The sequence below is a fragment of the Microcaecilia unicolor genome, chromosome 4, assembly GCF_901765095.1.
Source record: "Microcaecilia unicolor chromosome 4, aMicUni1.1, whole genome shotgun sequence".
NCBI classification, from domain to species: Eukaryota; Metazoa; Chordata; class Amphibia; order Gymnophiona; family Siphonopidae; genus Microcaecilia; species Microcaecilia unicolor.
The window spans coordinates 144,424,183-144,438,597 of NC_044034.1; the positions used below are offsets into that span (position 1 = coordinate 144,424,183).

The window sequence follows — 14,415 nt, forward strand, 5'->3', positions numbered from 1 at the left end:
TTGCTTGCGAACTGGACCAAGCCATTAAGTAATCCCCACATCCCCAAGAAGATCGAGTCCCAGTACCGGATCCATGGGGACCCAGAGCTGATGCGCACGCAGTTGCCTCATGATTCTGGAGTTGTGGATCTGGCCCTAAAGAAGGCTAAGAGTTCTAGGGAACATGCTTCGGCGCCCCCGGGCAAAGACGCTAGAACCTTAGACTCCTTTGGGAGGAAGGCCTACCATTCCTCTATGCTCGTGTCCAAGATCCAGTCTTACCAGCTCTACACGAGCATCCACATGCGGAACAATGTGCGGCAGTTGGCGGGCTTGGTTGATGCTCTTCCCCCCGAGCAAGCCAAGCCTTTTCAGGAGGTGGTCAGGCAGCTGAAGGCGTGCAGAAAATTCCTGGCCAGAGGAGTTTATGACACTTTTGATGTTGCGTCCAGGGCCGCTGCTCAAGGTGTGGTGATGCGCAGGCTCTCATGGCTGCGTGCCGCCGACATGGAGAATAGACTCCAGCAGCGGATTGCGGACTCGCCTTGCCGTGCGGACAACATTTTTGGCGAAAAAGTCGAACAGGTGGTAGAGTCTCTCCACCAGCGGGACACCGCATTCGACAAGTTCGCCCGCCGGCAGCCTTCAGCTTCTACCTCTACAGGTAGACGATTTTTCGGGGGAAGGAAGACTGTTCCCTATACTTCTGGCAAGCGTAGGTACAATCCTCCTTCCCGACAGCCTGTGGCCCAGGCTAAGCCCCAGCGCGCTCGCTCTCGTCAACAGCGTGCGCCTCAGCAAGGCCCCGCGGCTCCCCAGCAAAAGCAAGGGACGAGCTTTTGACTGGCTCCAGCAGAGCATAGCCGACATCCAAGTGTCCGTGCCGGGCGACCTGCCAGTCGGGGGGAGGTTGAAAGCTTTTCACCAAAGGTGGCCTCTCATAACCTCCGACCAGTGGGTTCTGCAAATAGTCCGGCAGGGATACACCCTCAATTTGGCCTTAAAACCTCCAAATTGTCCACCGGGAGCTCAGTCTTACAGCTTCCAGCACAAGAAGGTACTTGCAGAGGAACTCTCCGCCCTTCTCAGCGCCAATGCGGTCGAGCCCGTGCCATCCGGGCAAGAAGGGCTGGGATTCTATTCCAGGTACTTCCTTGTGGAAAAGAAAACAGGGGGGATGCGTCCCATCCTAGACCTAAGGGCCCTGAACAAATATCTCGTAAAAGAAAAGTTCAGGATGCTTTCCCTGGGCACCCTTCTCCCCATGATTCAGCAAAACGATTGGCTATGCTCTCTGGACTTGAAGGATGCCTACACACACATCCCGATACTGCCAGCTCACAGACAGTATCTGCGATTTCAGCTGGGCACACGCCACTTCCAGTACTGTGTGCTACCCTTTGGGCTCGCCTCTGCGCCCAGGGTGTTCACAAAGTGCCTAGCTGTGGTAGCAGCGGCGCTTCGCAGGCTGGGGGTGCACGTGTTCCCATATCTCGACGATTGGCTGGTGAAGAACACATCCGAGGCAGGAGCCCTGCAGTCCATGCAGATGACTATTCGCCTCCTGGAGCTACTGGGGTTTGTGATAAATTACCCAAAGTCCCATCTTCTCCCAGTGCAGAAACTCGAATTCATCGGAGCCCTGCTGGATTCTCGGACGGCTCGCGCCTATCTCCCAGAGGCGAGAGCCAACAACTTGTTGTCCCTCGTCTCGCGGGTGCGAGCGTCCCAGCAGATCACAGCTCGGCAGATGTTGAGATTGCTGGGCCACATGGCCTCCACAGTTCATGTGACTCCCATGGCCCGCCTTCACATGAGATCTGCTCAATGGACCCTAGCCTCCCAGTGGTATCAGGCCGCTGGGGGTCTAGAGGACGTGATCCACCTGTCCACGAGTTTTCTCGAATCCCTGTATTGGTGGACGATTTGCTCCAATTTGACTCTGGGACGCCCCTTCCAAATTCCTCAGCCACAAAAAGTGCTGACCACGGATGCGTCTCTCCTGGGATGGGGAGCTCATGTCGATGGGCTCCACACCCAAGGAAGGTGGTCCCTCCGAGAAAGCGATCTACAGATCAATCTTCTGGAGTTGCGAGCGATCTGGAACGCTCTGAAGGCTTTCAGAGATCGGCTGTCCCACCAAATTATCCAAATTCAGACAGACAACCAGGTTGCCATGTACTATCTCAACAAGCAGGGGGGCACCGGATCTCGCCCCCTGTGTCAGGAAGCCGTCAGCATGTGGCTCTGGGCTCGCCGTCAAGGCATGGTGCTCCAAGCCACATATCTGGCAGGCGTAAACAACAGTCTGGCCGACAGGTTGAGCAGGATTATGCAACCTCACGAGTGGTCGCTCAATTCCCGTGTAGTGCGACAGATCTTCCAGGCGTGGGGCACCCCCCTGGTGGATCTCTTCGCATCTCAAGTGAACCACAAGGTCCCTCAGTTCTGTTCCAGGCTTCAGGCCCACGGCAGACTGGCGTCGGATGCCTTCCTCCTGGATTGGGGGGAGGGCCTCCTGTATGCTTATCCTCCCATCCCTCTGGTGGGGAAGACTTTGTTGAAACTCAAGCAAGACCGAGGCACCATGATTCTGATTGCTCCTTTTTGGCCGCGTCAGATCTGGTTCCCCCTTCTTCTGGAGTTATCCTCCGAAGAACCGTGGAGATTGGAGTGTTTTCCGACCCTCATCACGCAGGACGAAGGGGCTCTTCTGCATCCCAACCTCCGGTCCCTGGCTCTCACGGCCTGGATGTTGAGGGCGTAGACTTTGCCTCTTTGGGTCTGCCAGAGGGTGTCTCCCGCATCTTGCTTGCTTCCAGGAAAGACTCCACCAAGAGAAGTTACTTCTTTCATTGGAGGAGGTTTGCCGTCTGGTGTGACAGCAAGGCCCTAGATCCTCGCTCTTGTCCTACACAGACCCTGCTTGAATACCTTCTGCACTTGTCTGAGTCTGGTCTGAAGACCAACTCCGTAAGAGTTCACCTTAGTGCAATCAGTGCATACCATTACCAAGTGGAAGGTAAGCCGATCTCAGGACAGCCTTTAGTTGTTCGCTTTATGAGAGGTTTGCTTTTGTCAAAGCCCCCTGTCAAGCCTCCTACAGTGTCATGGGATCTCAATGTCGTTCTCACCCAGCTGATGAAACCTCCTTTTGAGCCACTGGATTCATGCCATCCGAAGTACTTGACCTGGAAGGTCATTTTCTTGGTGGCAGTTACTTCGGCTCGTAGAGTCAGTGAGCTTCAGGCCCTGGTAGCCCAGGCCCCTTACACTAAATTTCATCACAACAGAGTAGTCCTCCGCACTCACCCTAAGTTCCTGCCAAAGGTCGTGTCGGAGTTCCATCTGAACCAGTCAATTGTCTTGCCAACATTCTTTCCCCGTCCTCATTCCTGCCCTGCTGAACGTCAGCTGCACACATTGGACTGCAAGAGAGCATTGGCCTTCTACCTGGAGCGGACACAGCCCCACAGACAGTCCGCCCAACTGTTTGTTTCTTTTGATCCCAATAGGAGGGGAGTGGCTGTAGGGAAACGCACCATATCCAATTGGCTAGCAGATTGCATTTCCTTCACTTACGCCCAGGCGGGGCTGGCTCTTGAGGGTCATGTCACGGCTCATAATGTTAGAGCCATGGCTGCGTCGGTAGCCCACTTGAAGTCAGCCTCCATTGAAGAAATTTGCAAAGCTGCGACGTGGGCTTCTGTCCACACATTCACATCCCATTACTGCCTGCAGCAGGATACCCGACGCGACAGTCGGTTCGGGCAGTCAGTTCTTCAGAACCTGTTTGGGCTTTAGGATCCAACTCCACCCCCCGAGGGCCCTGTTTGTTCTGTTCCAGGCTACACTCCCAGTTAGTTGGTAAATTTTTTAGGTCAATCTCTGTTATGTCCTCGCCGTTGCGAGGCCCAATTGACCATGGTTGTTGTTTTGAGTGAGCCTGGGGGCTAGGGATACCCCATCAGTGAGAACAAGCAGCCTGCTTGTCCTCGGAGAAAGCGAATGCTACATACCTGTAGAAGGTATTCTCCGAGGACAGCAGGCTGATTGTTCTCACAAACCCGCCCGCCTCCCCTTTGGAGTTGTGTCTTCCCTTGAAGTGTATTGTCTTGCTACATACTGGACTGGCCGGCTCGAGCCGGTTTCGGGCGGGAAGACGGCCGCGCATGCGCGGTGCGTGCGGGCGGGCGCGCGAGGGCTAGCAAAGGACTTTGCTAGTGAAGTTTCCGATTGGAGGGGCTGCCGTGGACGTCACCCATCAGTGAGAACAATCAGCCTGCTGTCCTCGGAGAATACCTTCTACAGGTATGTAGCATTCGCTTTATTTTCTATTTGTAATTTATACACAACAGTTGCAAAGCATATTGTACCTTTTTATACTTTTAAGAAAAATTTAAATATAAAATCATAATTGGTTGAGGTTGCTGCAGATTAGATCAGAGCCCAGGGGACACAGAGCGGGGACGGAGATAGGCCTGAGGGGATGGAGACAAACTTTGTCCCCATGTGTCATTCTCTAGTAGGTGGCCCCCTAGGCTAGTGCTGACATTCATGTGGCTCTCTGTGTAACTAGGTTGCCTTCCCCTGGCTTAGCTGCTGCTTATGTGTGAAAGTACACACTTGTGTAAATTCTCAAAAGGTCACAGAAATTTAGGCACTGGGATGGTGTTTGCAACTGCCTGACACACTCCTCCCAAGTCCACGCCCCCAGGAAATTGCACGTTCTGGAATTTGAGCGCACAGCATATCGAATAGCAACTAAGCTCACAACTGTGAATTGGTGCCAATTAGCATTAATTAAGGCCAATTATAGCCAATAATTGGTTAACTGGAGTTAAGTTACATGTACAACTGACTTTATTCTATAACTTGTGCATGCAATTTGCAAACGAGTTGGAAATTTGAGCCTGCAAATTTGTAGAATTGGGGGCTTAACCTGTAAAGGAGCATGTATTCTGTACATGATGCTTAACGATGGGCACCACATTCTAGGATTAACCTGTATGAGGCTAATTCTCATTTCATGCTGAATTATGGTTTTCCCTTCAGAAGAATGATTGTGTTTAGCTGGACAAGTGTAGAAGGAAAAATATCTTTGAGCCCAACCTGGAACATCTAACTGGATTATGGCAGAAAATCATGATCCAGTTAACTTTATCCAGCTATCCTGCCTGCAGACATAAGCTCTACAATCAATGGAAACTTGTATCCACTTATTTTTTTAAGCAGTGGTGCCAAGAAAATAGGTATCTCACTGAATGTCTGGTTATCTTCAGTACAGACCATCTAGTTGAATATATCCCGCTTGGCAGCCAAGCTGTCCATGATATACTGTCTTTCTGTTATATAATTAAAGCGGTTTACATAGTTTATATAGGTACTTTTTCTGTCCCTTCTGGCCTCACAAGCACAGGGGTGTGGTTATGGCTTTTTTTTTTTAATGGTGCAAAGGAGGGTATAGTGACCTGCTCTGGATCACAAGGAGCTACAATGGGAATCAAACGCAATTCCCCTGGTGCCAGGGCTGCCAGCTCTCTTTTTATTTTCTGTTCCTGATGCTTGCTGTGGTTATGCAGAGAGATAGCAGGGGAACTGAGGAACTGAGTTCGATTCCCAGTTCAGGCACAGGCAGCTCCTTGTGACTCTGGGCAAGTCACTTAACCCTCCATTGCCCCAGGTACAAATAAGTACCTGTATAGGTAAGCCGCATTGATCCTGCAATGAGTGGGAAAGCGCGGGGTACAAATGTAACAAAAAAAAAAAAAAGTACCAGCAGCGGTTGGTATGGACGTTCTTCAATCTGAAAGGCATCTTCCCTAATAACCCCCCCCCCCCCCTCCCCAGTTCTTCAGTGTAAGGAGGACTCTCACCAGATGTTTACCTTTAGGAAACTAGGCAAGAAATGGGGTCAGGTGGTACACATACACTAACCAGTGGCAAAGAAGCTTTAAAAAATGCTCCTTGCTAACCAGTGATGACAGAGCTTGAAAATATAATATGCTTTGACTTCCCTAAGACTTCAAATGAGCCATGTAAAGGGAATTTTAAGGTTTTGGCATTGACTATTCATATTACTGTTAGCCAGGGTTTACTCGGTACTTCATTAGCTGACTGATTTCAAATGACACTGGATGGACGGTTATTAGATGCAAACAGACCCAGCTGTGATGATTTTTCTTTTAAGAGAGTAGGTTAAAAATATCTTTATATATATATAATCTTTATTTAACAAAAGATAGTGTCTTACCTGATAATTTTATTTTCTTTAGTCCTACCAGAGTAGTCCAGAATCTACTACTACTAGTACTTAGCATTTCTATAGCGCTGCCAGGGTTACGCAGCGCTGTACAAGTTTAAACATGGGGAAGGACAGTCCCTGCTCAAGAGAGCTTACAATCTAAAGGTAACAAACTATGTAGTCAGTTTAGGTATCATGAATGGGGAAGGTGGTTAGGCGCCAAAAGCAAGGGAGAAGAGATGGGCTTTGAGTCTGGTCTGTTGTCTGTCAGTCAGTCAGTGGATGGGGACAGAGAAACAAAGTAGTCCAGAACTTCTGTGGATATTCTTAAGTAGAGGAGTGTGGTAGCCGTGTTAGTCCACTCTTAAGGTTATCAATAGAAATCAAACAAAATAAAACATGGAAAAGAAAATAAGATGATACCTTTTTTATTGGACATAACTTAGTACATTTCTTGATTAGCTTTCGAAGGTTGCCCTTCGTCAGATCGGAAATAAGCAAATGGGCTAGCTGACAGTGTATATAAGTGAAAACATTCAAGCATTACTATGACAGTCTGACAGGGTGGGAGGATGGGGGTGGGTCGGAGGTATGCATGGGGACATCAAAGCATATCATTGATATTCTAACAGGATGGGTGTGGGTAGGTGAGGGGTGGGGTGATCAACAGAGACATACAGCTTTATGGTTTATAATGGGCTAGGAACCCCAGGTCCTTGTTAAGTCCTTTCTGTTGGGTGTTAAAATATTCAATCATTCTGACTTCAAAGGTCTTACGTTCTTGTATGGTTTTAAAGTTACCTTTCAGTATTCTCACTGTGAAATCACTGGTACAGTGTCCTGGTTCTGTGAAGTGCTGTCCCACCGGGGTGGGGGCCCTAATGGCTGTATTGTTCATGTGATGTCTATGCAAATTGAATCTTGTCTTAAGCATATGGCCTGTTTCTCCAATATAGCATCCTTCGTTACATTTTTTACACTGAATGATATATACCACATTGGAAGATGAGCAAGTGAAAGATCCCTTTATGTTGAATATCTTTCCTTTGTGGGTAACTGTGGGGTCCTGTGAAATATTTTGGCATAGTTTGCAACTGGATAAATTACAGGGACGTGTGCCCTTCTGTTCCTTTTCAGTCTGTGATGGAAGTTTACTTCTGATTAGCTTGTGTTTTACGTTGGGTGGTTGTCGGAAGGCCAGTACTGGTGGGGATGGGAATATCTCTTTCAGTAATTCATCCTCCTGGAGTATAGGTTGTAGATCTCTTATGATTTTCCTCAGTTTTTCCAGCTCTGGATTGTATGTCACTACAAGGGGAATTCTGTCTGTGGATTTTTTCTCCTTGTACTGTAACAGATTCTCCCTGGGTGTTTTGAGGGAGGAGGCAATATTCTTGAAGATTATTTTGGGGTTGTAGCCTTTCTGTTTGAAGGATGCACTCAGGCTTTTAAGGTGTCTGTCTCTGTCCCCTGGGTCAGAGCAGATACGGTGGTATCTTGTGGCTTGGCTGTAAATGATGGATCTTTTTGTATGTGAAGGATGGAAGCTGGAGTTGTGGAGGTAGCTGCATCTGTCTGTGGGTTTCTTGTATATAGATGTTTGTATATATATCTGACGAAGAAGGGCAACCATCGAAAGCTAATCAAGAAATGTATTAAGTTATGTCCAATAAAAAAGGTATCATCTTATTTTCTTTTCCATGTTTTATTTTGTTTGATTTCTGTGGATATTCTGAAAGCCTTACTGGCTGGGGTGCCTCCAGGACCAGGTTTGGGATCCACTGACCTGTGCCAAACTGCAGCTGTAGACGGGATGGGATTTGCAAGGATGAGTCCTGCGCCCTTCCTTCTGGCAGCTCCCAGATGACCCCAACACTGGGAAATTAAGGAGATTGCAGCTGGCCTGATTTATCAACATCAGCTAGGGAGCCAATGCAGAAAGCTACAGTGAGCCTTATTGTGCACTTAATAAGCAGTCTACACGCTTGTTACTGGCTGCAGGATGTAGACATCAGCGCACAGCATATTAAAATGTATGGCAAGTAGGCTTTTTTTGTAAGCTACAGTGATCTGATGTTTACGGCCCAGCGTAATGGTAAACTATACCCCCAGGTTTGAGGAGGTGTAGGAGGCCTATCAGTCTGAGTGGCAGATTTCTGTATCAACCCCCCCCCCCCCCACACCCAATGACCTGTTTCCTTGCAGATACCCCCCTCCCCCATATGACCCAACCTGACCACTGATTTCTTCCCCCCCCCCCCCCAAGAAGGAAGTGACCAGACTACCCCTGTCCTCTAGTGTACCAAAGGTGGGGTGGCCAGCCCTGGGTGCAGGCAATAAGGGAGTGCACTGAGCAGTCGCTTGGCTGTCAACTGTACCAGGCCCCTACCCTATAACACGAGGTTAACATGAGAGGGCAGGGGCCTGCCACAGCCGCAAAACTGCTCAGTGCATCCCCATGTTCGAAGGAGGAGGGGGTGCTCTGCTCCGGGTGGCAACAAAAGTAGGTACTTGTAACCTGGATTGGCCACTGTTCGAAACAGGCTGCTGGTCCTGATGGACCTTTGGTCTGTCCAACTATGGCAATATTATGCACTTGTGTACCACTGCCTCTGTCCCCCCACATTCCTACTTGACAGTATCTGATGACCCCTCTCCCGACAATCCATGGAAGTCTACTGTACCCCTGACTTTGAACCCTCCCAGACTTGTGCCAGAGCCGGTGGTGGGAGGTGGAGCTGGTGGTTGGGAGGCGTGGATAGTGCTGGGCAGACTTATACGGTCTGTGCCCTGAGGAGCACAGGTACAAATCAAAGTAGGGTATACACAAAATGTAGCACATATGAGTTATCTTGTTGGGCAGACTGGATGGACCATGCAGGTCTTTTTCTGCCGTCATCTACTATGTTACTATGTTACCTGTCACTTGCACCTCAAATCTTGTCAGGTAGGAGCCTGGCCACTCGCTCCTGCCTCGCACTGTCAGGCACTGAAATGGTGACACCTGACCCTTAGTGGTGTGTTGTGACACACAAGTAGTAGGTCAGTCTACCTAATAAGGTAACATGCATGAAAACTGAGCATGGGGGGGGGGGGGGGCACCACCAGCCTTTGGGAAGTGCTGCTGACAGCCAGTCTTCTGTTGGAGGACCCTTCTGCTGGGTGGGGCTTGGAATGGAAAGGAACTGCATCCTTGCCAGCTCAAGTACCTAGGGATCGTCCCGCCCCTATGACGCAACTTCCTGCCAACGGTCGCGCTCCAACTACCTGACGTAAGTTCGGCCGCTTCCAGCCCTGCCGGAAGCAGGAAGTTGTCCTTGTCCAGAGAGAGGGGGCGGAACGTCAGGAAAGACCGTTCCAGCCAGGGCTGGTTGCCGCCGCCGGTGACTTAAAAGGTAGAACGGGGAGGAGAGGTACGTTGGGGTGGGACGTAACCTGCGCTTTAGTCTCGCCTCAGCTTAGTGACGCTGGGCCGCTTATTGTTGCTTTATTTGCCAAACTCTTACTTAACCGCCGACACTTACTGTCCTGACCGCCTGCCTGATGTCATCAGTGGGGAAACGGTTGTTTTTGCTTTTGGGGGGTACATTTTAACTTTAGTAAGTTTCACACAGGTTATTTCTTGATAACTACAGTCAGACCTCCTCAAGCAATTTTAACGAGGATGGACGTTTCTGTTCATCACTACAGGAATTTGGGATTGCAGACACCTGGTACTAGAAGGAGGGTTATATGTAGAATTAAATGGGTGAATGTAAAGCCATAAAATGGTAGGTCCGTAGCTTTAAAAAAAAACCTCAAAATATTAAGGTGAATTCATATGCTCAGTTGGTTTCTACTGGCTGAAAAAACAAAGCCTATTTAGAAAATATAGTTTTCAGATTTTGGACTGGGAGGATTGTACAGCTTTTAGCAATTTGAGTGGACCTGTTGTGGAGGAACTGCTGAACAATAAATTTGACTCGTACTTTACTGATATTCTGTTAAACTTCAGCTAATCTCTCTTTAAGCTTTCAGCTGGATGTGCAATGTCTGACTCTCAGAACAAAGACTATTCTTCAGGAATGAGCAGGTCTCATTCAACACCACGCAAGCTAATTACTGAGAAAGGAAAGGGTTTGTTGACCAAGATCCATCATGTGAGCTCTTCTGGAGACTCTACCTCCTCCCTGATTTCTCCTATCTACCATGACAGCTTTGAAAGTGAGACTGCAGGACAGAGAGACTCTTCAGCAAAAGAGCCCAGGGATGCTGGGTAGGTTTGTTGGTTTAACTTTCATATTCAGCTAAGCAGGCTGTTGTCCTTGCACAACCAAATTAACTCGCTAGTATTTTGTGTACTTGTTGAGAAGTTCATTGAGTGGCTGTGATTAATATTAAATTACAATGTAAAACTTTCCAAGATTTAAGAATTCAGCACTCTCTAGTGACAAAAACATATCCTTGTGAATAGAGGGTATTCGAAGCTGAAGAGTCGTTAAAATGTATTGAAATATCTGTAAATCTGGAAGACGTAATGGAGCAGTTCTGCAAACTGAAGAGTAGCAAATCTCCTGGACCAGATGGTATTCACCCTAGGGTACTGATAGAACTAAAAAATGAGCTGGCACAGCTACTGTTATTGATTTGTAATTTATCCTTAAAATCGAGCGTGGTACTGGAAGATTGGAGGGTGGCCAATGTAACGCCGACATTTAAAAAAGGTTCCAGAGGAGACCCTGGAAATTATAGACTGGTGAGTCTGACGTCGGTGCTGGGCAAAATGGTAGAGACTTATAATCAAGAACAAGATTACAGAGCTACAGAGCACATTCAAAAGCATGGACTAATGGGACAAAGTCAACATGGATTTAGTGAAGGGAAGTCTTGCCTCACCAATCTGCATTTCTTTGAAGGAGTAAACAAAACATGTGGACAAAGGTGAGCCGGTTGATATTGTGTATCTAGATTTTCAGAAGGCATTTGATAAGGTCCTTCATGAAAGACTACAGAGGAAATTTATCTGCACCCTTCTCCACTGCTAACTCCAGACTCTGTTCCTTTTATCTTGCTGCACCATATGCCTGGAATAGATTTCCTGAGCCGGTATGTCAAGTTCCATCTGTTGCCGTCTTCAAATCTAAGCTAAAAGCCCACCTTTTTGATGCTGCTTTTAACTCCTGTCACTTGTTCAGAACCCTTATTTTATCATCCTCACTTTAATATTCCCTAATCTCTTGTTTGTCCTGTTTGTCCTAATTAGATTGTAAGCTCTGTCGAGCAGGGACTGTCTCTTCAAGTTCAAATGTACAGCGTTGTTCATGTTCAAATGTACAGCGCTGCGTAAGTCTAGTAGTGCTTTAGAAGTGATAAGTAGTAGTAGAAATTAGAGGAATATGGGATCGGAGGTAGTGTCTTACTGTGGATTAAAAACTGGTTGAAAGATAGGAAACAGAGAGTAGGATTAAAAGGTCAATATTTGCAATGGAGAAGGTCCCTCAGGGATCGTTGCTGGGACCTCTGCTTTTTAACATATTTATAAATGACCTAGAGATGGGGGTAACTAGTGAGGTAATCAAATTTGTCGTGACACAAAGTTATTCAAAGTAGTTAAATCACGGGAATATTGTGAAAAACGACAAAAGGACCTTATGAGACTGGGCGTCTAAATGGCAGATGACGTTTAATGTGAACAAGTGCAAAGTGATGCATGTGTGAAAGAGGAACCCAAACTATAACTACGTCATGCAAGGTTCAGCGTTGGGCGTCATGGACCAAAAAAGGGATCTAGGTGTCATCGTTGATGATACGTTGAAAACTTCTGCTCAATGTGCTGCTGCGGCTAGGAAAGCAAATAGAATGTTGGGTATCATTAGGAAATGGATTGAAAACAAAAATAAGGATATTATTCTGCCGTTGTATCGCTCCATGGTGTGATCGCACCTCGAGTATTGTGTTCAATGCTGGTCGCTGCACCTCAGAAAAGACATAGTAGAATTGGAAAAGGTGCAGAGAAGGGCGACAAAGATGATACAGGGGATGGGACGACTTCCCTATCAGGATAGGCTGAAGAGGCTAGGGCTCTTCAGCTTGCAGAAAAGACGGCTTAGGGGAGATATGATAGAGGTCTATAAGATAATGAGTGGAATGGAACGGGTCGATGTGGAGCGTCTGTTTATGCTTTCCAAAAATACTAAAACAGGAGGGCATGCGATGAAGCTGCAGTGTGGTAAATTTAAAATGAATCGGAGGAAATTCTTTACTCAATGCGTAGTTAAACTCTGGAATTTGCTGCCGGAAAAGGTGGTTAAGGCGGTTAACTTAGCGGATTTCAAAAAAGGGTTGGACAGCTTCCTGGAGGAAAAAGCCATAGAATGTTATTGAATGGACGAGGAAATAATACAGTATTTCTAGGAAGGGCGGGACAAATTGATTGTTCTTCTGGCCGCTGTCGGTGACAGGGTGCTGGGCTTGATGGACCCTTGGTCTGTCCCAGCATGGCGATGCTTATGTACTTATAGATTTTTTTGTTGTTTTTTTTTTTTGTTACATTTGTACCCCGCGCTTTCCCACTCATGGCAGGCTCAATGCGGGTTACATGGGGCAATGGAGGGTTAAGTGACTTGCCCAGAGTCACAAGGAGCTGCCTGTGCCTAATCTCAGATGTTTACCAGCATGAGGTACAGCATATAGTATGTAGTATTAAGTTTTGTTTTATTTTTAAATTGGGGTATGTTGTTTTTTCATCAAAAACAATGCTCCCTCAACTCTTAAAATGGGTGGGAAGGGCAGCTGTTTTGGCCTTCCTCTTTCTCATAGTTATATCTGAGTTGCTTTACGGCCTGGTTTTCACCTCACCTATGTGCTGCCCTAAGATGCACTCTTACTCTCTCTCTCCCCTTCTGTAATGTATCTACTTTCTGAAGAGGTCTCAAATTGCCTTTAGTTTCAGACTTTCTCAATTTGTAATCATCATACACCTTAGTGTTATAGACCGTGATGACTCCTTGAAAGTACTATAAGATGCAACTCTAGTAGAGCTTTAGCACTCTGTCAGAAATGCAGGAGGAGGAATGTAGAGGGTTTCCTTGGTGGAATATGTTCACAGCAGTCTAAACTTTCCTCCTTCCACAGAAACAACTCCAGACATAGGGAGCAGTCAAGACATAATTAAGCCAGTAGGCCCTATGTATGTTCCCTGTGGGTTCATCTGCTCCTTCATCTGCTGAGATGTCAGGCTTCATAAGCATGTGGATTTATTCTTCTGAAACTTCCTTTTGGTCCTTAAGGCTGTAGAAGACAGCTGCAGGCCATTTAGCATCAGCTAGGTTATATCCTGAGACTACCAGCTGAATCTCAAATGTAGGTATCGGCTGCATGCCAGTTTAAGATTATTAGCAATTTGGCAGCTTCAGGAGTTTAGCTGTGTTTCAGCCTGGTGGTCTCTGCTGCACTGCATCCGTACACATTCAACTCTGCTACAACCTGAAGATGTCAGCTGTGTGCACCTTAAGATGTCAGCAGTTTTATAGTTATTGGTAATGTTGCAACCTGAAAGTATCGGCCCTTTTGCAGCATAAAGCTTTCAGTTGTATATCAGTTAGGATTCAGCAGTATTACAACCTGAAGATATCAGTTTAGGTGCTACCTTCTATTATCCCATAGGCCTTTCTTTTTTTCTTCAGTTTGTATCCTGATGGATGTTTATCTCAGACAGAGAAACGTTTTACATTTCCATATCATCAAGCTGATCAATCCATAGACTGGTGGGTTGTGTCCATCTACCAGCAGGTGGAGATAGAGAGCAAACTTTTGCCTCCCTATATGTGGTCATGTGCTGCCGGAAACTTCTCAGTATGTTCTCTGTCTCAGCAGGTGGTGGTCACACACAGCAGCAGCTCTGGCTAGGCCTCCAAGCCTAATTTTTAGGTTTTGTTGAGTGCCTGGGGTTGAGGGCTCTTTTGAGCAAGTGCAAACCTGGTGGTGCCAGGTCCCTCCTTTTCTCCCCCCTCCCGCTGGCTCCGTTTAAAAAAAAAAAAAAAAAAATTTTAAACGTCCTTAAAGGCGTTTATTTCGACGTTTATTTAAACGTTCATTGCAGCTACTCACTGGGACACCAGTTCGTTACAGCTCGGAGCGGACAGCAGGTAATTTTTACCTTTTTATAGCGGGCAGGGGGTTCCCCGATTCTTCTCCTCGTGGCATATGGCGTC

At 47.2% G+C, this 14,415-nt stretch overlaps 1 protein-coding gene across 1 annotated transcript in view; it reads left to right on the forward strand.

The window, feature by feature from the left end:
• The first annotated feature begins 9,555 nt into the window (after positions 1 to 9,555).
• The window catches only part of CCDC34 (coiled-coil domain containing 34), an 84,735-nt gene continuing 79,875 nt past the window's right edge, over positions 9,556 to 14,415 (forward strand). Inside the window, exons 1-2 of the mRNA XM_030200693.1 lie at positions 9,556 to 9,618; positions 10,241 to 10,478. Of these exons, the coding sequence (XP_030056553.1) occupies positions 10,252 to 10,478 (227 nt within the window). The 5' untranslated portion in view covers positions 9,556 to 9,618; positions 10,241 to 10,251. The remainder of the gene's footprint in view (positions 9,619 to 10,240; positions 10,479 to 14,415) is intronic.